Source organism: Gobius niger (assembly GCF_951799975.1).
Source record: "Gobius niger genome assembly, chromosome: 4".
In the NCBI taxonomy this organism is placed as follows: Eukaryota; Metazoa; Chordata; class Actinopteri; order Gobiiformes; family Gobiidae; genus Gobius; species Gobius niger.
In genome coordinates this window covers 920,048-947,164 of record NC_136855.1, presented here as the reverse complement: position 1 = coordinate 947,164, position 27,117 = coordinate 920,048, and the positions used below count along the sequence as shown (strand labels likewise).

Sequence of the window (27,117 nt, the reverse complement as noted above, 5' to 3'; positions counted from 1 at the left end):
TGTACGTAAGACAATGTCAACCTCCCAATTTAGCCCTAACCTGTGTTATAAGTCAATCATATCTGAGAGTCCTTTGTAGTTTTCTTTTCTTTTGTGACTGAAAAGTGCTTGTAGTGAACATAAGGCTTACTGCCACCAACAGACAACGGCTAATGCTAAAGCCATCGGTAATGTTAGCTTGCTGTTGTGTACAGAGTCATTTATTACATGCTTTACATTTTTCGTAACTTTGACAGACAGGGAACAGTGCAAACAGTGATTCCTGGCGCTGTTGCCATGCATTTTGCTTTAGCATAAAAGCATTCATACAAGTGAAGAGTTCTCCTTACATACATAATGCAAAATCTGATGTGACTTCTTTCCTCTAGATGACGGCACCTGAGAAAAGGACCATGAGGGCCATCTTTACTGAAGCTGATGCACTAGAACTGACACTGGAAACCAGACCCACAGAATCTTCCCCAATAGAGAGTGGTGCTGTGAGTGGGGACCTGGTCTGCACTCTTTAGTACTGAGCAGGTATACATAACTATTCTGTATGGTCATTTGCTCTCTAGTTGTACAGCACACTAACTTCTTTCTTCTTCTTTTTTACATTTATCTGGAATTCCAAAGGATTGTGGGAAATTGTCAACATTTGGCACAGCTTTTGCAGCAAATGCAGGTAACACTTTATAATCGGGACAACACAACAAAGCACAAATGGTCTTGTATGTTTGTGTCTCTGTTGGAGTGTATGAGATACTACTTTTTCTTTTAAAGTATCATGCTTTCTGTCTTACAGTCACTGGATCCCTCTGGGAAACAAAGAACAGTTTCACTGAGAGGACTTCATCACCGACTCTGAGACAATCACTGAGTTCTTCAAATCTAGCTTTGTAAGTATACATTTAGTTTGTAATGTGCATCTTTAATAATTTGACATTCATTGTCTAAATTTAACAAGCCAAAATAAGCCTTCGTTAGGAGCTCCAGCCAGTCCATAAATATTCTTAATTTAACACAAAACAAAAAGCGAGATAACCTTTCGACATAACCAAAATTAATAATGATTGCAAACAATTTGAAGTATCTGCCACCTGCTTGCTATATGAAACCGCACCCTTAGACACCTCACAGGTCGTCTTTAACTAGTTCCTGTTCTTGTAACTCTTAATGGTGGTCTGTTGTAGCTGAGTAATTTTTTTTCACTAATGGTTATATTTCTGGCAATATTTTGTGTTTATCTTTAGGACGGTGATGAGTGCTTTGGCCAAATGGACGTTGGGATCTTGTTGGTGAATCCAGAAGATGCCTCTCCCTCAACATCAGATCTTCACCCAGCGAGCCTGAAAGTCATCATTGAGGGCAAAGTTGTGGAAAAGCTGACGACCCTGCCAGAAGCTGTCTGCCTCCTTTTTGAACTCACATATGGACTCCACCTAAACTACCCCATGAAAATCTGAAATACCCTCCAGTTCATTCAACAGGTATTTTTTTTAAAGCAGAGACTTCAAACACTGAAAAATCTATCACTTATGTAAAATAGTGCCAGTCCTATTTTTTTGGCTGGACAGAAAAGGTCAACAAAAAGTTTGGTGTTTTGAAAATTTATTTAGCAGCTAGAAGTTTGTTGTTTGTATTTTAAAAGGTGGCTACAAATATATTCAGCAGTACACAATTCATTAAAATGTGAAGTGAGTTAAAATGTTTACCTGTCTAAGCCATTCCTGGGTTCCATAGTCTTTTGACCACATTAAAGATGTAAATGATGTACTCAGATTTTGTTTTATATTAATGTTAAAAATGTGTAACGCTTTGCTTATTGGTAACAGAAGACTGGAATACTTACATTTAAATGTTTAAAATGTTACTATTGCACTATTTTTAACAAAAAAATGTGAAAATAAAATGAAATTGTCTTTATGTAAGAAACAACGGATATACAGTCTATTATTGTGTAATGTAAAACAAATTAATTTAACATTTAATAATTCTAACAAACAAGGGTAATAAATTCTCATGAATATGATGCATAAATACTCATAAACATGAGAAATAAAAAATGATAAACATGTATAATGATTACTAATATACACGGGTAATGGTGGAGTTGATTACTCGTAAACATTTGTTTTAAAAGCTTGAGTTCTTTAGTTATGAATTATCTTGGACACAAGACTTTACGTGAACAGAGCTTGATTTGTTAGGTTTTGGATTTTGTAAAAACTAGACATCCCAGTGCAATCACTTACCATGCGCGGCTTTAGTAATGATTACTAATTTGGGTTTACAGTGTAGTAACTTATCCAGTAGCTTCAGCATTTTCATTGTTTTGCTCATTTTGGCTCAATATAAACATGCTGTGTCTCTTTATTCAGGATTTTCTGACGACTTTTTAGTCTCTGGGTTAGTTTTTCAGATGAATAAGAACCTGGGCAGAAAACGAACTGCTAGCCTCGAGTTAGCAACATTAGCAACATTTAAATTTGACATTTGAGAAGGGTAGGGGTGGGTTTAGACTATAGAGGAACAAGTTTTCCCTTTAATAAAATGTACTTTTTAAAAATTGTATATAAAATGTAAATACTGTCTGTAAATATTATGAACTGTATTTTTTTATGTTTTTTGTAGAGTTTTGTAATTGTCTGTCTCGGGGACGGCAGATGGAAATTAGCTCCAAGGGCTAAAGTCTGGTACAAAGCATCTTTTCATATGCTGATTAATGCTCCTGTATATGTCCCTGTCAAATAAATAAAATAAAATAAATAAAAATAAAAAGCCTGTATGTTATGTACAACATTAGCTCCAGCTCAGACTCTGGTTTAGGGAGTGTCGTCTGTAATAAAGTCAGCTCTATGTGGAATATTGGATTTGTTTGTTGTTATTTTGTCTCCTCAGTGGAGCTGCTCCTGTAGGAGCGCCGGACACACGGCAGGAGGCATCGGGACCTCATTAACCCCTTAACTCCCACCTGAACCAAGCACATTTTCTCCAGCTTTACCCCAATCCAAAAGCTTCTGAAAAAAGGTGTGAAAATAGCAAAAAAAAACAGAGACGAAAACAAGGAGGAAAATGTGAAAAAAGTGAGAAAAAATTGACGAAATATTGAGGAAAAAATGGACGAAAAAGTCTTTGACGAAAATGAGATGCCTGCAGTGTTAATTTTGACAACAATATATCTTAATTTAGTTTTAGTCTTTTGACTAAAATGTAATGTAATTTTAGTCGAGATTTAGTCGAAAAAATCTTTTCAATTTTAGTCTAGTTTTAGTCGACTAAAATTGCATGTCAATTTAGTCGACTAAAATTGCATGTCAATTTAGTGGACTAAATTTAAGACTAATTGAGTGGACTTTGCATTGATAATATTGATTATAATCATATTTAATGTTGTTCCTCTGCTTCATGGAGCTGCTCCACATGAACAAAGCTCAGAGCTGATCCTTTGGCAGAGAATTTACATGATCTGAGGCTCTTTCAGACGCTCAATACAAGTTTGGATGATTTTAGTCTCTCCTTTTCACTTTTATTTAGTCTTATTTTAGTCGACTAAAATATCTGGACATTTTAGTCACAGTTTTAGTCTCATGAGAAACTTTTAATTTAGTTTTAGTCCAATTTTAGTCACAAAAATATCACTTTGACTAAAATTAAGACTAAATATTTTAGTCGACGAAATTAACACTGGACGACTGCCCAACAAAAAAAGTGATGAAAAAAAATCTGATGATGTGAGGAAAAAGATCAATTTAGTTTTGTAGGTCTTAGCTTTCAAACGAGGCGTTACACTGGCCTACAGGATTTGGGTAAAGCTGAACTGGAGAAAATGCTCTCGGTTCAGGCGGGAGTTAAGAGGTTAATGAGTACGAGCACAAACATGTGGTATCAGCCCTGTCATAATCAAAATATATGCTTTCACAATGTTGTTGCTTGTACCGGTTTATGTTTCTTTGGCTTATTCTCCAGACCGACTTGTGTCCGGAAAATCTGATTATTTTAGCATTCACCCCCCGAGCCCCGTGTGACCCCCCGGCCGCTCACCTGTTGTTGGCCGCGGCGTTGGGAACCGTCTGAGCGCAGTCGTTGGCTGGACTCGGCCGCGTGTTGACCTGCAGGTTCACAAAACAAAAGCACACGTTCACCAGCCTCTGCTTTGGCACGAGCTAAGTGGACGCGTGTGCACGGGCGGGCAGGGCGGGCGGCGAGCGGACCACCTAATGAACGAGAACAAAACGCCGGCGCTCGCTTCGGCCCCGGGGTTAATTGGCTTTTGTGGGAGCGGGGAGAGGAAGAGGAGGAAGGCGAGCAGGCGGCGGCCGAAAGCGGGACCCGCCGTTAAACCGGGAATTGACGATAAATTGGCGACGGGGAATGATGAGCAGGATCAAAGCGTATCACGGGGGACCATTTACATCTATAATAACGCATGTTTACTCCGAAGACTCCGGCTCAGCCCAGATCCTGAACACGGAGACGCCTGTAAACGCTAAATACTAAAAATAACTCGTTTAATTGAGGTCAAAAGGCCGCCGCGCGGGGTCTGGTAAAGCGCAGGGATTCTCGGCTTAATTAGAGCCCAGGAAGACCTAATTTCAATGGCACATAACGCTTAATGTGCCAATTACTTTGATATTATACCGGAGGAAAAACATCTTTTTAACGGCTCGTCCTTGGCGGGAGAGAAAAGCGATGACGGATCATACAAATGGAGACGCGCGGTGTATTATCGATGACGACAAAAAGGTGTCAAGTCATTTAACCCGCGGTAATTAGCAGCGGCTTCGGCGTCTGACGGGGCTTCATGGCGGATCACAGAACTCAGGAGGAGGAGGTTATTGAAGAGTTCAGGCCGGTTACTTATAGTCAGGATTGTTACATTTAATCAAGAAACAAAACAATGATGAACAAACTTTGGAACATGGCGGCACGGTTAGCCTTTAGCCTGCTGCGCTAACTGAACCACAAAGGGCTGAGGTTTGTTATTTTTGCTCCTTCTCCGTTTGAGTGACAGACATGTTGTCCAATCAGAACGAGCCTCGCTTCCTTTAGCTGCGGCCAATCAGAGGTCACCTCAGGAGGATCATGTTTGTTTGATCTGCAGTCACTATATACTGTACATGTGTTTCCAATGACATCACGTATAGTTCCGGCGGCCATTTTGAACACCGAAGTACAATTATGCAGTACTACATCAGGTACATGAACAATATCTCTACTCTGGATGAAAATGAAACACAGCTGATCGACAGCGGCATTTTTATGTTCTCGTAATCATTGCTCAAAACAGTAAAAACTCGGCCCCGGAGACGCACGTTTATGTGAAGAAACCAGCAAATCTCTGTCTGTGGAGCTACAGCAGGATTTACTAAAGCTCTGCTTCACTCTGAAGACTAAATGAACACATCGAAGAGGGACAGAAAACCTTTCTCTGTGATTTTTAGTTTGTCATGTAAACAGAGTCTCAGTCTGAGTCAGTGTTTAAGCTGCTCAAGGCGTTAGCATGCTACTGGTTAGCAACTGTCAGCCATTGACAGCCGATTCAATCAACACGATAAACACATGTATGGCTCACATCTATGAACACTGAGGAAATACTACATACTACAGCAGGGGCAGGCAACGTCAGGCCCCGGGGCCAAATCCGGCCCTCCAGCACAGAACTTCTGGCCCTCAAATGCATTCTGGGGGTGAGAGGTTTTAGAAAGAAATCCTGGCAGAACATCCTCTTATATGTAATGTAAAACATTGTCATTTGCAGGAAATGGTTCTTTACTTTGGGCTGGTGAACGGTGAACGGTGAGCGGTGAACGGGGAACGGTGAACGGGGAACGGTGAGCGGTGAACGGTGAACGGTGAGCGGTGAACGGGGAACGGTGAACGGTGAACGGTGAGCGGTGAACGGGGAACGGTGAACGGTGAACGGTGAGCGGGGAACGGTGAACGGTGAACGGTGAACGGTGAACGGTGAACGGTGAACGGTGAACGGTGAACGGTGAACGGTGAACGGTGAGCGTGAACGGGGAACGGTGAACGGTGAACGGTGAACGGTGAACGGTGAACGGTGAGCGTGAACGGGGAACGGTGAACGGGGAACGGTGAGCGGTGAACGGTGAACGGTGAGCGGGGAACGGTGAACGGTGAACGGTGAACGGTGAACGGTGAACGGTGAACGGGGAACGGGGAACGGGGAACGGGGAACGGTGAACGGGGAGCGGTGAACGGTGAACGGGGAACGGTGAACGGTGAACGGTGAACGGGGAGCGGTGAACGGGGAACGGGGAACGGGGAACGGTGAACGGTGAACGGTGAACGGTGAACGGGGAACGGTGAACGGTGAACGGGGAACGGTGAACGGTGAACGGGGAACGGTGAACGGTGAACGGGGAACGGTGAACGGTGAACGGGGAACGGTGAACGGTGAACGGTGAACGGGGAGCGGTGAACGGTGAACGGTGAACGGTGAACGGGGAACGGGGAACGGGGAACGGTGAACGGGGAGCGGTGAACGGTGAACGGGGAACGGTGAACGGGGAACGGGGAACGGGGAACGGTGAACGGGGAGCGGTGAACGGTGAACGGGGAACGGGGAACGGGGAACGGGGAACGGGGAACGGGGAACGGTGAACGGGGAACGGGGAACGGGGAACGGGGAACGGTGAACGGGGAGCGGTGAACGGTGAACGGGGAACGGTGAACGGGGAACGGGGAACGGGGAACGGGGAACGGTGAACGGGGAGCGGTGAACGGTGAACGGTGAACGGTGAACGGTGAACGGTGAACGGGGAACGGTGAACGGTGAACGGTGAACGGTGAACGGTGAACGGGGAACGGGGAACGGGGAACGGGGAACGGTGAACGGTGAACGGGGAACGGGGAACGGGGAACGGGGAACGGGGAACGGTGAACGGGGAACGGGGAACGGGGAACGGGGAACGGTGAACGGGGAGCGGTGAACGGTGAACGGGGAACGGTGAACGGGGAACGGGGAACGGGGAACGGGGAACGGTGAACGGGGAGCGGTGAACGGTGAACGGTGAACGGGGAGCGGTGAACGGTGAACGGTGAACGGTGAACGGTGAACGGTGAACGGGGAACGGTGAACGGTGAACGGTGAACGGTGAACGGTGAACGGGGAACGGGGAACGGGGAACGGGGAACGGTGAACGGTGAACGGGGAACGGTGAACGGGGAACGGGGAACGGGGAACGGGGAACGGGGAACGGTGAACGGTGAACGGGGAGCGGTGAACGGTGAACGGTGAACGGTGAACGGGGAGCGGTGAACGGTGAACGGGGAACGGTGAACGGTGAACGGTGAACGGGGAACGGGGAACGGGGAACGGGGAACGGTGAACGGTGAGGTTCAGCCGTCGGCGATTTGGCAGTGATGAAAATCGTCCCTCCACAACACAAACTTGCCTAACCCTGTACTACAGGAACAGCTCAGCTCTGACCTCTGTCACATGTTATATCCAAGGCTAGATGTTTGGAGTCAGAGCTGTTGAAGCTAAATGCTAACCATTAGCATACCAGCAGCATGCTAACGCCTTGAGCATCTTACAAAAATGTTTTAATTCTTAAGCAAATGTGTCAAAGAAAATGTCATGCTCTTTAAATCGCTGCTTCTCTGAAACACAGCAGATGTTTTCTAATAAGTCATAATTACAAAGGCAGCCTGTCAAATGCACTTGAGTAAAACGTGCTGGATCTTTTGCACAGGCAGCTTTAAATCCCAAACTAACTCCTTACATAACGGCGAGCGCGTGGCGTTCCCGCTGATTGCATCTGGCAGCTGACGGCGTCTTATCGCAGCTACAGTAACCGTTACGGGGGAAAAGGTACAAAGCGCTCGCCTTTAAATGAACATCCCGATAATGAACGGCAGCGGCGCTGGGGCCGGCGCTCCGTACATAAACAAAGACAAGGGGGACAAGAGAATGAGAGGAGAGCCTTGACTCCAATTGACATTTCAATAAGTGGAACACAGCGTTACCAATCCATTTGGCTCAAACCCCCGCGCTCTCCCCGTGTAAGGCAGCTGAAACAATTATTGAGATAGGTACCTTCAGGCCATGTATGTTCCGGATCCCTGGAGTCTTGCCGGCTGAAACAGTAATTGACTAGATTGTAGAACACATCACTGGGCCATTTACAAATGTGCCGAGAAGGAATCACTCCGTTATGTGAAAAAAGAAAGAGTGAAATGAGAAGTGGAAATTAGTTATAGACAAGAGCGGAGAGAGCGATGGCGGCGGCGGGCTCTGGAGACGGCTGCTGGCCAAAGTCACATGTGCTATATATAAAAGACAGGGAGTCTGCGGCAACTTTTAACAAAGGTTTGGAGGGCATGGAGGAGGGCGCCGACGGTTCCTCCGCTGACCTCTCCGTAACCCGCCACCGCCGGGCAATACTTAATAATCCACCACGCCGTTATTCTGAAGCAGGAAAGCAAGCGGAGGTGTTAAAGTGGGAGAATGTTGACTTTACACGCATTGGACTAAACTGTAGTCGCTCCTACAGACTCCAAACGTCACGCAAATGTCAGGCTGTTATTGTGAAAATGCTGGGGACGTGTTTGAGACAGGTGTAAATGAGCCAGAACTATAGATGGGAAATCATCGTCTAAAAGCGTCTTCATATACCATGTGGGGTCAGGCTTTAAAGGGATATTTGCAGTTCTTATATTTGAAGAGTTTGTGGCGCTAGGCTAATGCTAAGCTAGCGCATTTCTATGGTATCAGCTAGCCTGCATTAAAAACAGTGTGACCCGCTCCACAGAGCACCTGAGGAAAATCACTTATAACACCAGACTAATATATGCAGCGGCGGAGTGATCTGCTAGAAAATAGTCCCTAAAAATGCGATCATTCATGTGATGCAGGTCAGTTATATTCCAAACATGATTCTATGGACACAGACATGTATATGGTTAGTCAGGTGCTCTGTGGAGCGGGTCACACTGTTTTGAGTGCAGGCTAGCTGATACCATAGCAATGTGCTAGCCTAGCATTAGCCTAGCACCATGTAGCTCTTCAAATATAAGAACTACATGAATTACAAAAAATATATCTCCAGAAATCAGCAACACTCTGGATAAGTAGGAAATGAGGCCCTATGTCAGAAATCCTGAAATATCCCTTTAAGTCCAAACCAACTCTGTAGAACAGTCATGATTCATAATAAATCACAACACATTCATAAGTGCTAAAGTGGCTAATGCTCCGTCCTGGTGTTCGTATATAAAGTCTCCATGTGAGATTCCAGCGAGTCTCCAGCGTCTGACTCTGCTCTAAAGCCGACATGTTTGCACTGCTAAGGAAGTATTTCATAATAATGATGTCTTATAAGAGGATTTATGAGCGGCTGTGGACGTTAGCACCATAGAGATCATAAAATAAAGGCTGGATGTCTCGTACGCGCTGCTGCTGGAGGTCGACGGCCGCACACGGCGGCCATCTTGCCGCAGGGAGCTCGCTCACTCGTAACACTGTGTTTTATGGTGCAGGTACTTTTTAAATAACCACAACCTGCTACATTTTCTACCGATTTTCAAACAGTTTGGTTTGTTGACACACATGAGAATAAAGAAGAAAATCTGCCATTTCAACATGTTCCAGCATTCACCGTTATAGCCACGTTATATAGCACTAGCCTAGCACTAGTCTAGCACTAGCCTAGCACAAGCCTAGCACGAGCCTAACACTAGCCTAGCACGAGCCTAGCACGAGCCTAGCACTAGCCTAGCACTAGCCTAGCACTAGCCTAGCACGAGCCTAGCACTAGTCTAGCACTAGCCTAGCACTAGCCTAGCACTAGTCTAGCACTAGCCTAGCACTAGCCTAACACTAGTCTAGCACTAGCCTAGCACGAGCCTAACACCAGCCGAGCACTAGTCTAGCACTAGCCTAGCACTAGCCTAACACTAGTCTAGCACTAGCCTAGCACGAGCCTAACACCAGCCGAGCACTAGTCTAGCACTAGCCTAGCACTAGCCTAACACTAGCCTAGTATTAGCTTAACACTAGCCTAACACTAGCCTAGCACTAGCCTAGCACTAGCCTAACACTAGCCTAGTATTAGCCTAGCCCCACTAAACTCTTCAAATATAAATTGAACTGAATTGAAAAAATATAAATCTCCAGAAATCAATAACAGTCTGGGGACAAACATCCTGAAACATCCCTTTAATGAACTCGTCAATGCCATAATTCATGCAAATGTGTCTCCAGTTCTGGCTCATTTACACTTGTCCCAGGTGAACTAAATAGGAATTGTGAAAACGCAGCAAATGTTGAAGTTCGTTTCAGAGGGATTCCTCTTCCTGCCTGATTCGTTGAGCTTTGAACTAAAAAAAAAACGAGGAATTTGAATTTTTACAGATTCTTTCCCTAATAACTAGTTTATTCAAAAACTGAACAAGATTCCAAACCCCTCTGAGCAGATCTTTGTTTCTAATATGTCACACAGCGTTTCCTCTCCTGACCTCTGCGTGACCCCCCCCGCGCCCCCACTGCCGGGCAACACTTAATAATCTATGACGCGATTATTCTAAGCTAATAAAGCATACAGAGATATTAAGATTATCCAGAGGCTGCGTTGTCAACAAAGTACTTAATGCTCCCAGTGTTAATTAGAGTAGAATTAGTTCTTTTTTAGTTTTTTCCTCAGTCATTAATCTCCCGCGTGATCGGAGAAAAGCAGATTGATACCTCGTGGAAATATCTGCAGCGGGTCTGGCAGCAGTCCGTTTATCCTCTGCTCCGTCATCGTGTTGCAGTACTGAGAGAGGAAAGAAGGAAATGCAAAGGAAGACAAATGAGACTGTAATTAATCATTATTGATCATCAGTAAAGCTCACACACGCCGTTTAATCAGACAGAATATACAGTCGCATTAGTCGAGCAGGTTAACCCCTTAACTCCCGCCTGAACCGAGCACATGTTCTCCAGTTTGGCTTTACCCCAATCCAAAAGCTTCTGGAAAAAAGCTGTGAAAATAGCAACAAAACTGAGACAAAAACAATGATGGAAATGTGACAAAAAAGTGTGAAAACTTTGACAAAAATGTGACGAAAAAGTGATGAAAAATTGATTTTAAAAAATTGATGAAAAAATGACAAAAATGTGACAAAATGTTACCAAAAAAATACAAAAATGTGATAAAAATTTGACAAAAAAATGACAAAAATTTGACAAAAAAAGACCAAAAAATGACAAAAATGTGATAAAAATGTGATAAAAAATGACAAAAAAATGACGAAAAAATGACAAAAATGTGACAAAAAATGACAAAAATGTGACAAAAAATGACAAAAATGTGACAAAATGTTACCAAAAAAAGACAAAAATGTGATAAAAAAATGACAAAAAAATGACAAAGATTTGACAAAAAAAGACCAAAAAATGACAAAAATGTGATTAAAATGTGATTAAAAAAAAGACAAAAAAAATGACAAAAATTTGATAAAATAAATGACGAAAAAATTACAAAAATGTGACAAAAAATTACAATAAAAATTACTAAAAAGTTACAAAAATGAGTTGAATACCCAACAAAAAAATGATGGAAAAAAAAATCTCTAATAGTGTTAAAAATACTCTCTGATTCGTGTAATAATGTTTCTCAAAATCATCTTGAGGGCCAGAGGTTCTGTGCTGGAGGTCCGGGTCTGGCCCCCGGGCCTGACGTTGCCTACCCCTGATTTAGAGCATGAAAATGACAGCAAGCCTTTGTTCAAAAAGTAGTTAACCTCTTAACTCCCGCATGAACCGCATTTTCTCCAGTTCAGCTTTACCCAAATCCTGTAGGCCAGTGTAACGCCTCATTTGAAAGCTAAGATCTACAAAACTCATCTAAATGGATCTTTTTCCTCACGTCAGCACATTTTTTTCCATCTTTTTTGGGGGGGGTATTCAACTAATTTTTTATTTTTTTCGATTTTTGGTCATTTTTTTGTGTTTTTTTGTCACATTTTTTGTCATTAAAAAAAAAAAAAGTCACATTTTTGTCACTTTTTCGTCACTTTTTGGTCAAAGTTTTCTCGCTTTTTTGTCACATTTCCATCATTGTTTTCGTCTCAGTTTTGTCGCTTTTTTCACACCTTTTTTCCAGAAGCTTTTGGATTGGGGTAAAGCCAAACTGGAGAAAATGTGCTCGGTTCAGGTGGGAGTTAAGGGGTTAAAAATATCTTAGAAAACGCTGATAAAAACTGTATGATTTATCCATCATTTCCTGAACGTTATGTGGATATCAGTAAGAAACATCTCTGTGCCCTGCGTTTCCGCGGCGACGGCGGCGGCGGCTCTAATGCCCGGCCTGTCGCGGGGCCTCTGTCGCGGGGCCTCTGTCGTGGGCCTGCTGCGCTGAAAGCTGTTGCGGATGAGGACCAATGCCCCGAGGGCTTGTTCGGCGGCGGTGTAGCATTAACCCTTTTGTGCTGCAGGTCAACAGCTTCACCAAACACTCATATCCTACAGGACCCACGCACACGCGCACGTGCACACCCCCGCGCCGCGCTGCCAAGGCACCGGCGCCGTAATGGATGTTTCACTTACCCGCGCCATCTGTTACAGCGCCAACCACAAGACTGTTTGCTCGAGCTCTCGTCTGTTTACTCTGCCTCGTCTTTGGAGAATCCCAGTCAACAGCGTTTAACTCTTCAGCAGAGAGCTGTACTCACAATCCCTGGTGATCACACGGGTACGCCGCTTTACCGATACCGATACTTTACCGATACCGATACTGTATCTGACACCGATACTGAATCTGATACCTGTACTCTGGAACCAGAAAACTGAACCATAAAAGGTTTATCTCAAAATGTGGGAAAATTGAGGGAAATTAATTGGAAAAAAGAGGAAAAAAAATTATTAAAAATTGGGAAAAACACAAAAAATTGGGGCAAGAATAAAATATAATGTAGGGCTGCTCGATTTTTGAAAAAATAATAATCACGATTATTTTTGTCATAATTGAAATCACGATTATTCAAACGATTATTTGTTGCCTTTAAAAAAAATCCATCAAAAAAGTGACAAAAATCCATCAAAAAAAGAAAAAAAGCCATAAAAAAAGCCAAAAATCCAGCAAAAAAGTGACAAAAATCCAGCAAAAAAGTGGATTTTTGACAAAAATGACAAAAATCCAGCAAAAAGTGACAAAAATCCCTAAAAAAAAAAGCCAAAAATCCAGCAAAAAATTGACAAAAATCCAGCAAAAAATTGACAAAAATCCAGCAAAAAAATGGCAAAAATCCAGCAAAAAATTGACAAAAATCCAGCAAAAAATTGACAAAAATCCAGCAAAAAATTGACAAAAATCCAGCAAAAAATTGACAAAAATCCAGCAAAAAAATGACAAAAATCCAGCAAAAAATTGACAAAAATCCAGCAAAAAATTGACAAAAATCCAGCAAAAAAATGACAAAAATCCAGCAAAAAAGTGACAAAAATCCAGCAAAAAAGTGGATTTTTGACAAAAATGACAAAAATCCATCAAAAAGTGACAAAAATCCCTAAAAAAAAAGACAAAAATCCATCAAAAAAGTGACAAATATCAAAAAATAAAAAAAAATAAATAATTGAAAACGTTTTTAAAAAAAAAATTATAATCGATTTTTTGCGATTATGCTAATTTTGTAATCGTTTACTGTTGTAATCGAAATCGTAATCGAATTTCGATTAATTGCACAGCCCTAATAAAATGTGTAAAAAAAAACATGAAAAAATGGGGCAAAATTTTTGGAAAAAATAAATAAAAATTGGGCAAAACTAGGGGAAAATATGATATAAAATGTATTTAAAAAATGAGCAAAAATTGGGACAAATAGGAAAAAAATGTGCACAAAAATTAGGCAAACACTGGGGGAAACAATTGGGCAAAAATAAGGAAAAAATGAATACAAATTGGGACAAAATGCATGGAAAAATGGGGGAAATAAAAAGGGGAAAAAAATCAAAAGAGAGATTGGGCAGAAATTGGACAAAAATGGGAGATAAAGGGGAAAAGTAACACTGGAGAAAACAGGAAATGGTGGTGAAAAAAATAAGGAAAATTGGAGGAAAAAGAAAAAGTTGGGGCAAAGTAAGAAAAAAAAACGTGGGCAAACATTGGTCTGTGTCAGGACTGAGCCAGGACTAAACCCGGACTTAAACTGGTTGTAAAACCCAGAGCTAAACTAAACCAGTTATAAACCAGTTATAAACCAGGACTGAACCAGAACTGAATAAGAAACTTGAGTCTTTAGGCAGATTGAAAAGTACTCGGAGGCGGAGCTTACGCTGTTGTTGGTGTAACAGCTCACTCTGTATTTTTGGTACAGTTTTGGTAAATTATTAGTGGCCGAGTGAGCGCTCACACCATGTAAGGATCTTTGACGTGTGAAGAGCTGTTTAGTAAAGTTTAGCTGAAAGAAACCCCAAAAAAATAAATAAAAATTGACAAAATGCATGGAGAAAAATGGGGGTAATAAAAAGGTGGAAACAAATGTGCTCAAAAACTAGGGAAAATTGGACACAGATGGGAGATAAAGGGGGAACACACTGGAGAAAACAGAAGAAATTGTGGCCAAAAAAATTAAGGAAAATTGGGGGAAAAAGAAAAAAATTGGGGCAAAGTAAGAAAAAAATCTGTAAAAAAAAATGGGATAATGGGGCAAACATTGGGCAAAAAAATTGAAAAAAAAAAAGGAAAAAATTAGTAAAATGGGGGAAATAAATTTGAAAGAATAGGGGGAAAAAAAATACAAATTGGGCAAAACTGGGTGAAAAAAACCATCCCCTGAAACAACCATGTCACTTCCTTTATGCCGCCCCTGGACCAACAGCCTGAAACCTCATGAAGATATACATGTTTTAAGTTTCCTATATGTCCCTAAACCAGCACCTCCTCATGAAGTCCATGTAAATGTGTGCGGGGGGGTCTGCGTGGGGGGGTCTGCGGGAGCGTCCCTGCCTGGGAACGGATCAGAATGGCTGCCCAAGTGGCACAGCTGTTATTAAAAGGCCTATTTATCACTGTCACATCCCCTTCCTCGCCGCTCGCCCCGCGCTCTGGCCCTGCAGCGTTCTCACTAGGCCGCCTCCCAACAATGGCTCCGCTCCAGCACGAAAAACCGGAGGAAAACGCGAGAACGGAGAGGGGGGGGAGTTTTTCTTTTTTTTTTGTTGCCTTTCACGTATACCTTTAATTTTCCGCTCAGCTAGCTTATTGATTAAGGCTGCAATTACCGCCTAATCTGCGGCAGCGGTGTTATTAAAAGACATTCTCCTCCGTTGTTGGCCAATAACTAAATGGCGTCCGATCCCAAATACCATCGCTCAGCCTGGAGGGACGGGAGCGAGCGGCGAGCGGGTCTCATCATCATTAGCAGACGGGAGCAGAAACGGGGAGTACAAATGGCGGAATTAGAGGCTCCTACCTCCAGGGGGAGCCGAGGAGGTCACATGTTTTTTTTGTTTTTTTTCTCAGTCGCCGCTCTTTAACTTTGCTCGCCGCCGCTTGTCTGTCTTTCAAGGTGTCGAACAATGATTAGAATGGCCCGCGAGTCGGTGCGGCGGGTCTCGCAGGGGGAGCGCGGCGCTGATTGCTCGCTCCTCCCCCTGAAATGGCGGACGCTTTTCACCGGGAATGCCCTTCGCAGATTCGTTTGTTAATTAAGTGCTGATTTTGAGCATTAATTTAGCTCAGCCGTAAGTACAATTGAATTTCTGGTTGGCGACGAGGAGGTCTTGAACGGGCAGAAAATTACAGGCGCGGGAAAAAGCGAGAGCGATAAAAGCTCCGAGGGGAAGTCGATGTGAACGTGTCAGTCCAGCTTTACTGCCGACGGAGAGGAGGCGGGTTCTGCTGAGGAACACTGTGGAGAGAATCTGCACTGTACAACTATACAAGAGGAGCACAGGCAGACACAAGCCTCACAGCTGCAGCTAAAGTCAAACATCAGCAGAAAATGAGTCACAGTGAAAGAGCAGATTCAGAGTCAGGTTTTCAGCCTGGATTTAAACACCTGTCTCACGTCCTCATGAATAGAGGTCGGCCGATGTATCGATATGGGGATCTAGGCCGATCTAGAGCCGATAAAATTCCAAAAAGAATTCCTGTTATTGCATTGGTAAGAGCGAAGTAGGGATGTCAAGATTATCCTTTTTATAATTACTGCCGTTATAAAAGCGTATGGTAAGTTAAAGGAGCTATCCTTGATTTCTTAATTTTGTTATTGGAATAAAATTCTTTTGTCCTTTAGTATATGGTAAAAGCAGACATTTATCCAAAAAACACTGGTTTTAAAGCCTTTAAAACAGTCATAAAATGTCATATTTTACAGTGAAGTGACAGTTTTCTTCCTGAAAGTTGTAAAACCTGGTTTAAACTCAGTCCCTGTGATGAATTTTGATGTTGTAAACTAGGGATGCACCGATACCGATACCAGTATCGGGTATCGGACGATACCACAGGCTTGTACTCATACTCGTACTCATTCATGAGGTCCCGATACCAGAAACCGATACCACCTGACGTGCGGCCAGCGCAGCTACGAGGCGCAGCGACGAGGCGCAGCTACGAGGCGCAGCTACGAGGCGCAGCTACAAGGTGCAGCTACGAGGCGCACCTACGAAGTGCACCTCTCAGCTGAGGAGAGAAGAAGCAATAAAACTGTAGAATAGTTTAGTGTAAACACAATAATCCACGTAGAGCTGACTTTATTACAGACTGCGCCACTAAACCAGAGTCTGAGCTGGATTTAACCAGAGCTTAATGTTGTTAGAGCTGCAGCGTCTGCAGTGTTTACAACATACAGGCTAACGATGCTAACTCGCTGCAGCGTCTGCAGTGTTTACAACATACAGGCTAACGATGCTAACTCGCTGCAGCGTCTGCAGTGTTTACAACATACAGGCTAACGTTGCTAACTCGCGGCAGCGTCTGCAGTGTTTACAACATACAGGCTAACGTTGCTAACTCGCTGCAGCGTCTGCAGTGTTTACAACATACAGGCTAACGTTGCTAACTCGCGGCAGCGTCTGCAGTGTTTACAACATACAGGCTAACGTTGCTAACTCGCTGCTAACAGTTTTGGCATTCTGACGCCGTTTTATGCCCAGGGGTTTATTCATCTGAAAAACTAACCCAGCGACTAAAAAGTCCTCAGAAAATCCAAATTAAAGACTCAGTTACTACCAACACACGAGAAAATCTACAGGAGCTGAAGTAAAGATGAAAAGAGACCATTTAAGGAACATCTCAATACTATTGTTAAATAAAAACACATAAATGAATAAAGCTCAGGCATTGAGGAGCTTTAGGACATGGGCTTTTCTGTCTATGATGGACAGAGACATAAAAATAAAAATTATATTGAATGAAAATAAAAATAAATAAATAAATGTCATCAGCACAATTCTAATATAACTGCTCTTAAATGTGTCGCCGACTTTACTTAAGGAAATGTACATGAGTAAATTTACAAATTACAAACCAATCTGCTGTGAAAAAAGTAAGAATGTTGAAGAAAATGCCTTGTACTCATATCGGTATTCGGTATCGGCGAGTACTTAAATCAAAGTACTCGTACTCGTATCGGTTTTAGAAAAAGTGGCATCGGTGCATCCCTATAAATGCATTAGGAAAGTTTGAGATGAGTTTGGAGCAGAACATTTGAAATTTGAGTGACCCTGTTTCTTTGTACAATCAGGTACAGCTCCTTTAATCGCAAGAATGTTCGGACATACTGTAAACCCCGTCTCCTGAGAACATGTGTATCTGTGGTGGATGGTGAGAACTCTCCGGTAAAGCCTGAAGAAACAGCGTCCAGTGACGAAAGTGCCAAAGTGTGAGGCAGCAGAGTGTGTATGAAGTGTATGAAGTGTATGAAGTGTGTGGTGAGGGGTTTTACTGCCTTAAAACATATAAAATAATTGTAAAAGCTGAATTGAAAACATTTTTTGACAACATTCCCACCAGTTTGCCTCCTTTAGAGAGGGCAAACATCACTATTGTTTTACCTTTAAAATAAAGCTCAAAGATGGAAGATCATTTAGGCTGGAAGTTCAATAGGTTTACAATCAAAACAACCCGTAAATAAATGTGAGAATGTGTTTAAGATTCAGACAGCACTGTAAAGAAACTCTCAGTATTTTTTACTTAATTTTGATCATCGTGAATAATCATAGAATCCCAATAGTTTTCACAACAATCGTGACTCAGAGTTTGTAATGGTGACATCCCAGAGTGAAGTCAGAGCTTTAAAACGAGTCCCACGTCAGGGGTTTGACTAAACCTCAGTGAAGATGGACGTGCTGTGTCATTATGAGGCACAGAACCTGGAGGATTCATTTGAACCTCAGAATCCGGCCAACCAGAAAGAGAAAGTCAAGGTTGTTGGAATAGAAGAGCTCCAGGATAGAAAGAGCTGAGTGTGAAGTTTGTGAGGAACATGAGCCTTAATGAGCCTTAATGAGCCCAGGACGAGGTGTTAGGTGTTAGCTAGGGATGTACCGATCCGATATTCAGTATTAGCCGATCAGGCTTTTTTAGAGTATCGGATTGGATCGGATTTGATGACTGGATGGGTCCAATACAAGACGGCTGTGAATCTGTGGTCCTGGATCTGCAGCGGCTCCAGTCTGCAGGTTTACCACAGCACTAAACCTGCTTCTGAAAAACCTTCTAATGTAAAATTCAAAGCTAAAGCCAAAACCGCTCATGTTTATAGAAAAAAAAACTGGTAAAACTACTGTAATATCCACAGGCTATAATATATAATGATTTATATTACATAAAAATATAAGAATACAAAAAGACAGTATCAGATCAGTATTTGGGTTTTATTGTTTGGGATTTGCTAAGAGGAGCCGTTTGTTGATTTAATTCGCTACTAAGGCAATTCCTCAGTCTGGAATTGCCGCATAGATCTCATGGTTAAAGCCTAAATATACATAAAAAATGATTGTGCCGTGAGCAGTAGTTTAAGTTGTTTAAGTCTGAAAGGAGGGGTCGGGCCTTATAAAACTAACTTCTTCTACTCCCTTTGAGCAGCACTAATACCTCTTATGTTGTGAATAATTCTGTATGTTATATGTATACTATACCTGTATGCATCTGCTGCTCAAATAAACTAAACTAAACAGTATCGGCCAGATGAAGTGTCAAAAATATCGGATCGGGAGCTCAATAAAGCAGATCGGTGCTTCCCGAGTGTTAGTCCTGAGCCGCTGCGACTAGAAAGGACATTTAATTAACGACGATAATGAGACGATGACGAGATAAAAACAGCTCTGACTAAAATATGACGAGGAGAACGTAGGAGAACGTGGTTGGTCAGACCTTCGTAACCAGGACTTGAGCCGGAGAACATGATCCAGTCTGAGCCGATACTCCATGTTCTGAGCGCCTGGGACAGTTTTAAACCCTGTATGAAGCAGAAAGCTGTAGATGAACGAATGTGCGGACGCCGCCGATAAGAAGAATGTCAGAGCGATGATCAGAGGACGAGGAGAGCGAGAAGTCATGTTAACAATCAAAGCTTCATCCACATTTACCAAACTTACTTTCAACACTCATCCGTCTAAACTAATGTGTTAAAAACCTTTTTTCATGAAACTGATTAAACGTTTGACCTCTGTACACGCACAGCGGTCCCTCACTATAACGCGGTTCACCATTCCTGGATTTATTATTAGTAAAATAATCTAAGTAACTTGTTTATCTTAATGAATCCTTCCTGTCGTCCCTGTGGGGGTACTGCAAGGGTTTATGGGATGTTTATGTCATGTTTGCAACTTGACTGCCACCAACACACACTAATGGAATCAGGAAGAAGAAGCTAACAGGCTAACGGGCAAAGCTAACTGCGGGCTAGCTCCACTTAAACAGTATTTACAGCCAAGTTTGAGTGAAAACAAATATTTCCATTGTATAATTGGATGAACAATATCCCTCTGTCCCTTTGTCTTTTCTGTCAGCGTAGTATTTACTCTCACGGACAATTAATAAGTTAAAAAAATCGCAACATGCTACGACACCTGCAGTTGCGTTTATGGCCTCTGGGGGCAAGAGTTACTTAGTACTGCTTTAATTGCACAGCTCTACTCAATACTGCATCCCTAACATTTAGAAATGAATAAATAAAGCATTTTCGTCCAAAAGACCAATAGGAGGAGCATATTAGGGAAACGTGAACTCCCCACAGGTTCACCACAGACCCCCCTGACCCCCCTGACCCCGGCTATTCTCTACATTCACAGATCCAACCCCTCAGGCAGAAGACACCAGGTCCCAGCAGCAGCAGCAGCAGTACAGCAGAATATATTTGCATGTATTTGCCTTGTGTGTAAATCGGTCTGTTTGTTTTTTACTTGATTGACTGACTTAAAACCGTGTCAAAGATGAGTTTCTGCCTCTATCGGGAGAGACAATAAATCTCTCTGATCTTCTCTGACCCGCACTGATATAATGCTGAACATTTTCTTCAGTCAGATGAAAATGTTCAGACTAAACGGCTTAATAGTAAAGAACTGCTCCATCTTTGAACCTTACACGACGCCTTTTCTTAATTCCTATTAATTTGGCACAAAGGCTGTCGCCAAACAGAGCCTCCCGACACTGAAGCCGGGATCCTCTGGGGTCTGGGCGGAACAGCCACAGCAGCAAAAGGAAATAAATGTGGTAAATACAAATGCAAATGTCCGCTGAAGCGCAGCCTCGCGCGGCACTTCTGCTCCGGTTTCAGGCCAATCAGCAGCTTTGGAAACGGCGCCGAGTCCCGGGAGACGAGGAACGCCATTACAACACGCTCGGATCTACAAATATACTGTATGAATCTGCAATGTAGCACCGCTGATGCTAATGCTGCACACAGGAGAACACAGGAGAACGTGTGAGAGACACAGGAGAACGTGTGAGAGACACAGGAGAACGTGTGAGAGACACAGGAGAACGTGTGAGACACAGGAGAACGTGTGAGAGACACAGGAGAACGTGTGAGAGACACAGGAGAACGTGTGAGAGACACAGGAGAACGTGTGAGAGACACAGGAGAACGTGTGAGAGACACAGGAGAACGTGTGAGACACAGGAGAACGTGTGAGAGACACAGGAGAACGTGTGAGAGACACAGGAGAACGTGTGAGAGACACAGGAGAACGTGTGAGACACAGGAGAACGTGTGAGACACAGGAGAACGTGTGAGAGACACAGGAGAACGTGTGAGAGACACAGGAGAACGTGTGAGAGACACAGGAGAACACAGGAGAACGTGTGAGACACAGGAGAACGTGTGAGAGACACAGGAGAACGTGTGAGAGACACAGGAGAACGTGTGAGAGACACAGGAGAACGTGTGAGAGACACAGGAGAACGTGTGAGAGACACAGGAGAACGTGTGAGACACAGGAGAACGTGTGAGACACAGGAGAACGTGTGAGAGACACAGGAGAACGTGTGAGAGACACAGGAGAACGTGTGAGAGACACAGGAGAACGTGTGAGACACAGGAGAACGTGTGAGAGACACAGGAGAACGTGTGAGAGACACAGGAGAACACAGGAGAACGTGTGAGACACAGGAGAACGTGTGAGAGACACAGGAGAACGTGTGAGAGACACAGGAGAACGTGTGAGAGACACAGGAGAACGTGTGAGAGACACAGGAGAACGTGTGAGAGACACAGGAGAACGTGTGAGACACAGGAGAACGTGTGAGACACAGGAGAACGTGTGAGAGACACAGGAGAACGTGTGAGAGACACAGGAGAACGTGTGAGAGACACAGGAGAACACAGGAGAACGTGTGAGACACAGGAGAACGTGTGAGAGACACAGGAGAACGTGTGAGAGACACAGGAGAACGTGTGAGAGACACAGGAGAACGTGTGTGAGACACAGGAGAACGTGTGAGAGACACAGGAGAACGTGTGAGACACAGGAGAACGTGTGAGACACAGGAGAACGTGTGAGAGACACAGGAGAACGTGTGAGAGACACAGGAGAACGTGTGAGAGACACAGGAGAACGTGTGAGACACAGGAGAACGTGTGAGAGACACAGGAGAACGTGTGAGAGACACAGGAGAACGTGAGAGACACAGGAGAACGTGTGAGAGACACAGGAGAACGTGTGAGACACAGGAGAACGTGTGAGAGACAAACAGCATGTTCATATTCACTGAGACACTGAAAGTTCAAACTCTTCAACTGGACATTCCTCTACAGTCGCCCAACGTTTCGTTTCCATTAATCTCCGTTCAGGTTCTCTGAGGTTTAGTGAAACCGTTCCCCTGAGGCCGAGGAGGTTGTTGGACTTGTTTTAAAGCCGTGATTAAAAACGTGAAGTCTCTGTATAACTCGGTCCCGGAGATATCGGCCAATATTGTTAAAGGAATAGGCCACCGTTTTTACATACTAAGATCTGTTCTTACCTCACTTTAGACGGGTTAATATATCCCCGTCTGGTCTTTGTCCGTGCGCTCACACATACGCAGCCTCTCCCACATGTCATATAGCTCCAAAAAAGCTCACGATAGAAGCTACCAAGCTCTTCCACGTGTTCCCTATTTAAATAAAGTTACGTGAAGTGTTTTCATGCGAAGTATATTTACACAGAAATGTAGCATGTCGATTTTATAAGCAAATAAAAAGGGGAACTATATTGTGAGGCGTAATGATACGAGGAGTAAAACGTCCGCGCAGTAACTCCTAAAGGTTATTGACGGAAGTGAGCGGGGAAGTCTTTAGGAGTTACTGCGCGGACGTTGCGCTCCTGTATCATTACGCCTCACAATATAGTTCCCCTTTTTATTTGCTTATAAAATCGACATGCTACATTTCTGTGTAAATATACTTCGCATGAAAACACTTCACGTAACTTTATTTAAATAGGGAACACGTGGAAGAGCTTGGTAGCTTCTATCGTGAGCTTTTTCGGAGCTATGTGACATGTGGGAGAGGCTGCGTATGTGTGAGCGCACGGACAAAGACCAGACGGGGATATATTAACTCGACTAAAGTGAGGTAAGAGCATATCTTAGTATGTAAAAACGGTGGCCTATTCCTTTAATGCCCAAATATCGGCCACACATATCGTTGGGCCTGTGGTCCAGCTGCTGGACTAGAATAATAAACCTGGATCGGAGGCTTGAAATGCCTGTGATGATATGGATGTTGTTGATGTTCTGAGGCGAGGTCAACACTTCCTGCTCTGTGTTTCCTAGAGCCTATCAGCACAACAGATGTCTGCTCGTGCCTAATCACCGCTCCTCTATGCTATTTAATGATTAAAAAGCATCACGAGTGAGCGCGCGAGGAAAACGGACAAAAACACGGCGTGCGGAAGGCGCCTGTGGCTGCAGTCGCTTGGTTGTGAGCTGATGGGGGGTAAAAGACATCGCAGATGAGAGTAGATTTGGAACAATACTGCAGCCCAGGGGGCCCGCGCCTTAATGAGGCAAAACTTTAAGTACTGAATAATAAATAATAAAAATTGACACTTCATTTAGCTTTCAGTGTACCTCATAGAGAAGCCATTACACATCATTACTCTGACTGTCCGTGGCATGAACAGTAAGTATGAACTGAACGACTACAGAGGAAAAACACGCTCGTTTGTGCTGCAGACGCTTCTGCAGATCCACGTTCTCTGTAATAAATATGATCTGTGTCTCAGGACAATGATCCAGTCAGGAAGCAGAACCAGATCCAGATCCTTAGTTTAACCTCGTACTCCCCTCTGTAGCCAGGCACGCTTCAGCTTTACCCAAATCTTAAAGCTTCTCGACTGGAGTTTACAGCCTGTATATTTGAAAGCTAAGACCTACAAAACTCATCTAAGATTTTCCTCTCGTTGTGGTCGCTTTTTCCTCGTACTTTTGTTTCTTTTGTTGCTGCGTTTTCATCCTCATTTACATCTCGTTTTTGTCGCTATTTTGACGAAGCTTTTAGATTTGGGTTAAGTCGAACTGGAGGAAATGTGCTGGGTTAAGGCTGGGGCCAGTTTGTAAATAAACCTCCTCAGTCCCAGCTCCTGTCCCTGATGAAGTCCAAGGTTTGGTGCAGTGGCTTATGGGACGGCACATAGCTCCTAATCACCGGTAAGTGGCTATGATCGTTAGCATTGAGGCTCCTCCCCCTAACTCCTTCCTAACTGACAGCCCAATTCGGAGGCTTCTTATCGTGGCGGACGCTGACGCACATCTGGTTTGGCGTCAGAGCTCTGACAGATCTGCTCCAAAGTCTGTGCCAGTGCAGTGTCCACTCGTTACAGCTCAGTGGCTGAACTCTGGAGGTCCTTAGCTTTCAAATGTGTTCATGTGCAGCTTGGAGCAAACCAAGTTCAGCCGTAAGAACCTTTTTAAGAGCATTGTATCAAGACTTACAGATGTAATGATTTAAATATGAATGATTATTCACATGCAGGAGGTTATTGTTGCCTGATCCGTCACCGTAAAGAAAAGCGACGTCTGGACTCGTTACTTACGTACGACAACATGGCTTTGAGTTCTTCGTCACTTCTCACAGTGATCCTGTCCCCGACTTCATCTTCATCTGAGAAAAGAACCAACATGACGTTTAATATATTGTTATGTTGCACATTTATATGAACAAAAAAGAAAACTGAAATGAAGAAACTGTGCTGGCTTCAGACGGGGGTTTAGGGTCACCAAGGGGGCATTTCCTGAAAACTTTCAATGGGAACTTTAATTTGGGAGTTCTGGGAATTTTCTCAAAAATAAAAAGAACAACAACAAAAACATACAGTATATAACAATTAGTGAACTATATGTTACTATTTGTTATCGTCATGTCAATACGCAACACAACTTTCATTCTGTAGGAACATCCATCAAACTGGGGAATATGTAATAATAATAATGCATCAGTTTTATATAGCGCTTTTCTAAACAGTCAAACGCTTTACTTTGCATTATTCAGTAACTCCATACTTGGTGGTGGTAAGCTACTATAGTAGCCACAGCTGCCCTGGGGTAGACTGATGGAAGTGAGGCAACCAGTCTGCGCCATTCTGGAAGACGGCGTCACAGTCACTGATTACTATGACAGCGCCATGTTAGCGTGGTTTCCTGTTGCCTGACATAGCCCTGGATAAAGAATGATCCTACACCTGGTGTGGAAAACGGCCGACATCAGGTATGACATTGTGAGGTCTGACTTAACAACACGTAGCAAACAATTGAGCTGGTTTTGGCACAACAGAAAACAACACAGGCGCAGCAGCAACACGTGTAGCTCGGCCAGTTCCTCCTGAGCTGCAGATCAGATCCACATCAGGACACGGTTGTTTTTCAGCCACAAGTTAAACTTTCCTAAACACACTTCACATGCCAAAGATCTTTACACAGTGCAAGCGCTCACTCTTTACCAAAACTTTACCAAAACTGTCTAATACAGAGGCAACACTCACTCACTCACTCACCTCAGACCGGCCTCAGACCGGCCTCAGACCGGCCGCAGACCGCGGCTGTGCCCGTTTAGCTAAGTTTAGTTAATTATAGCTTTGCGTGAGGTGTTTCATGATTGATCCATGGCTATGTCCGGCAACGGGAAACCGCGCTAAAATGGCGCTGTCCGTTGTCATGGTAATCAGGGACTACATTCACCCAGGCTTCCTGGTGTTTCCAAACGGTCTCCCATCCAAGTACCGACCAGGCCCTTCCTGCTGAGCACCCAGGTCTGACAGGACCGGGCAGAGCAAAGGCCACTCAAAAACCAAACTGGACACAACAGGAAACTTCTGAGAAAAAGATTCTGTAAAATGTTCATATTTTTGTGTTTCTGACGAATGTCTGAAGGGAAAATAGTCGAGCGAAGTCACTGTTTATGGTTCTGTGTCTAAGGAAAAATGATATCAAGGAAATTTAGATTTAATACCAGGTTGAATCTTATTTAATGCTTTTCAATGACTTTTCAATGTAAGGCCTTAATTCACTAAATCACTGCGTAAACCCTGTGATATTTGGGTCTTTCTGTGGATCTCAGTAAACTGTGCTCTGTTACTTACACTCAAAGGCTGTCACTGTGGCCTCAGGCATCACTTCTCTGATGGCAACCTGCAAAACACAACAGAAAACAACACATTGAAGCAGTTGTCCAGAAGAAAAAACAAGCACAAAGGACAAACAAAGCAGACACGTTTCTAAACTATAACCATCTTAGTTTGTTTGTCATGTATTTGCCACCCTGCCTGTTTCAGTCATAAACAGCAGCATGAGTTTGAAGGCTAGTTAGCATCTGTGTAGCATCATCACTCACCAGCAGGTCATTAAAGTTGAGGAGAAAAGGATAATCCACAGGCGAGTCCATGTCTCCAGACGGAGTCTTTATCCGTATCACTATCCCGTCTGAGTCCATGGTACAAAGGCTCAACTGCGAGGTAAACTATTGTAAACACAGCAGGCTAAAGGCTAACGAGCTAATTTCCTGTTGTGCTGCTAGCTGCACATGCTAACATCCTCTTCCCTCCACGGCATGGCTACAGTGACGCACAGACGCGTGTCATCGCCCTGAAGAAACTCTCAGGTTCAGGAAGAAAAGGATCGATGTGAGTGTGAGACCTGTCAGGGCTGAGAAGTCTGCTTTCTGTGGGGTTTAGCCAAGGAGCTAACGGCTAACAGACACACAGCACTTCCTCAACAACATCCGCCCTCGGCTTTTCAAAGTAAAAGACTTGATTCAAAGGGACAGTTTTTGTTTATGGGCTTCATATAATCATTTGGACAAATTCTCTTTGCCTTATATCATTGTAACATATGGAGTAATATTGGAGGATTTTAAAAGCAGTTTACAGTGAATTATTTAATTATTACTATTATGGCTAAATGATTTCAACACAAATGTAAAGCTGGTGAAAGGTGTGTTCCATGCACGTGATTTCCGCCTGGACAGTAAACCAGACGCTGTCCTTCCTGTCCGTTATCTCTTCCCATTAAACATGAGCAGGTCCCACAGAAATGAAGCAATAGCTTAAGATTTGGTAAAGGACAGCGAATAAAAGTTCAGATGTGACGGAGCAGGTTAGAAAATATTACATGAGACGTTACGACTTCACTGGAGGAAACTCCGTGTTCATAACGGTGGATGTTTTTGTCTTGAGGCTAACGCGGCTAACACACAATAAAAAATTAAATC

The 27,117-nt window shown here is 43.4% G+C and overlaps 1 protein-coding gene across 3 annotated transcripts in view; it reads right to left on the bottom strand.

Annotated features, from left to right (window-relative positions):
- map2k5 (mitogen-activated protein kinase kinase 5) overlaps nt 1-26,627 on the bottom strand; it is a 118,777-nt gene extending 92,150 nt beyond the window's left edge. Inside the window, exons 1-6 of one of the 3 annotated variants that reach the window (XM_079555118.1) lie at nt 26,242-26,627; nt 25,991-26,039; nt 24,449-24,516; nt 10,691-10,760; nt 8,045-8,085; nt 4,024-4,091 (exon numbers count right to left, since the gene is read on the bottom strand). In XM_079555118.1, the coding sequence (XP_079411244.1) occupies nt 4,024-4,091; nt 8,045-8,085; nt 10,691-10,760; nt 24,449-24,516; nt 25,991-26,039; nt 26,242-26,340 (395 nt within the window). In that variant the 5' untranslated portion in view covers nt 26,341-26,627. Of the gene's footprint in view, nt 1-4,023; nt 4,092-8,044; nt 8,086-10,690; nt 10,761-24,448; nt 24,517-25,990; nt 26,040-26,241 lie in introns of those variants that run through there. The other 2 variants (XM_079555119.1, XM_079555120.1) reach the window with 2 other exon arrangements.
- Between the last annotated feature and the right edge of the window lie 490 nt (nt 26,628-27,117).